The sequence below is a fragment of the Myotis brandtii genome, unplaced genomic scaffold (genome assembly GCF_000412655.1).
Source record: "Myotis brandtii unplaced genomic scaffold, ASM41265v1 C40796653, whole genome shotgun sequence".
In the NCBI taxonomy this organism is placed as follows: domain Eukaryota; kingdom Metazoa; phylum Chordata; class Mammalia; order Chiroptera; family Vespertilionidae; genus Myotis; species Myotis brandtii.
In genome coordinates this window covers 1-420 of record NW_005277979.1, presented here as the reverse complement: position 1 = coordinate 420, position 420 = coordinate 1, and the positions used below count along the sequence as shown (strand labels likewise).

The 420-nt window shown below is 65.7% G+C and overlaps 1 protein-coding gene across 1 annotated transcript; it reads right to left on the bottom strand.

Moving 5' to 3' along the window:
* Positions 1-7: 7 nt before the first annotated feature.
* On the bottom strand, positions 8-299 carry LOC102249852 (IQ domain-containing protein F5-like; the record flags this gene model as incomplete). Its single annotated transcript, XM_005852778.1, has 1 exon — positions 8-299. A coding segment is annotated over one exon (292 nt), but the record flags the coding sequence as incomplete, so codon positions are not given.
* Between the last annotated feature and the right edge of the window lie 121 nt (positions 300-420).

The window sequence follows — 420 nt, the reverse complement described above, 5'->3', positions numbered from 1 at the left end:
TGGTAGCGCCAGTACAGCTGGATGATGCGGGTGGCCTGCAGCAGGCGGAGGTAACGGAGGCGGACGCGCCACATGCGGAACCAGGACTGCAGCTTGACCGCCGCCCACGTCTGCTGAGTGTAGGCCTCCAGCTGCCTCTTCTGCTTCAACAATGGCAGCTCCCGCAGCACCTGCCTCCACCAGCGCTGGATGATGGAGGCGCAGAGCGCGGCGTGCAGCAGCGTCCGGCGCACCAGGGTGCCCCGCCACCAGGCCTGGATCTGCGTGGCTTGCTGCTCTTCATCGAGGGGCTTCTTTACCTGTAGGGAGGGGTAGACAGGAAAAGGAAGGGATACTCGGGACCCGGTCCCCACCCACCTCAGCCCCAGGAGGTGCCAGGAAGGGGTCCTGGTCCTTTCTCAGCCACAGCCCCTGCCTCAG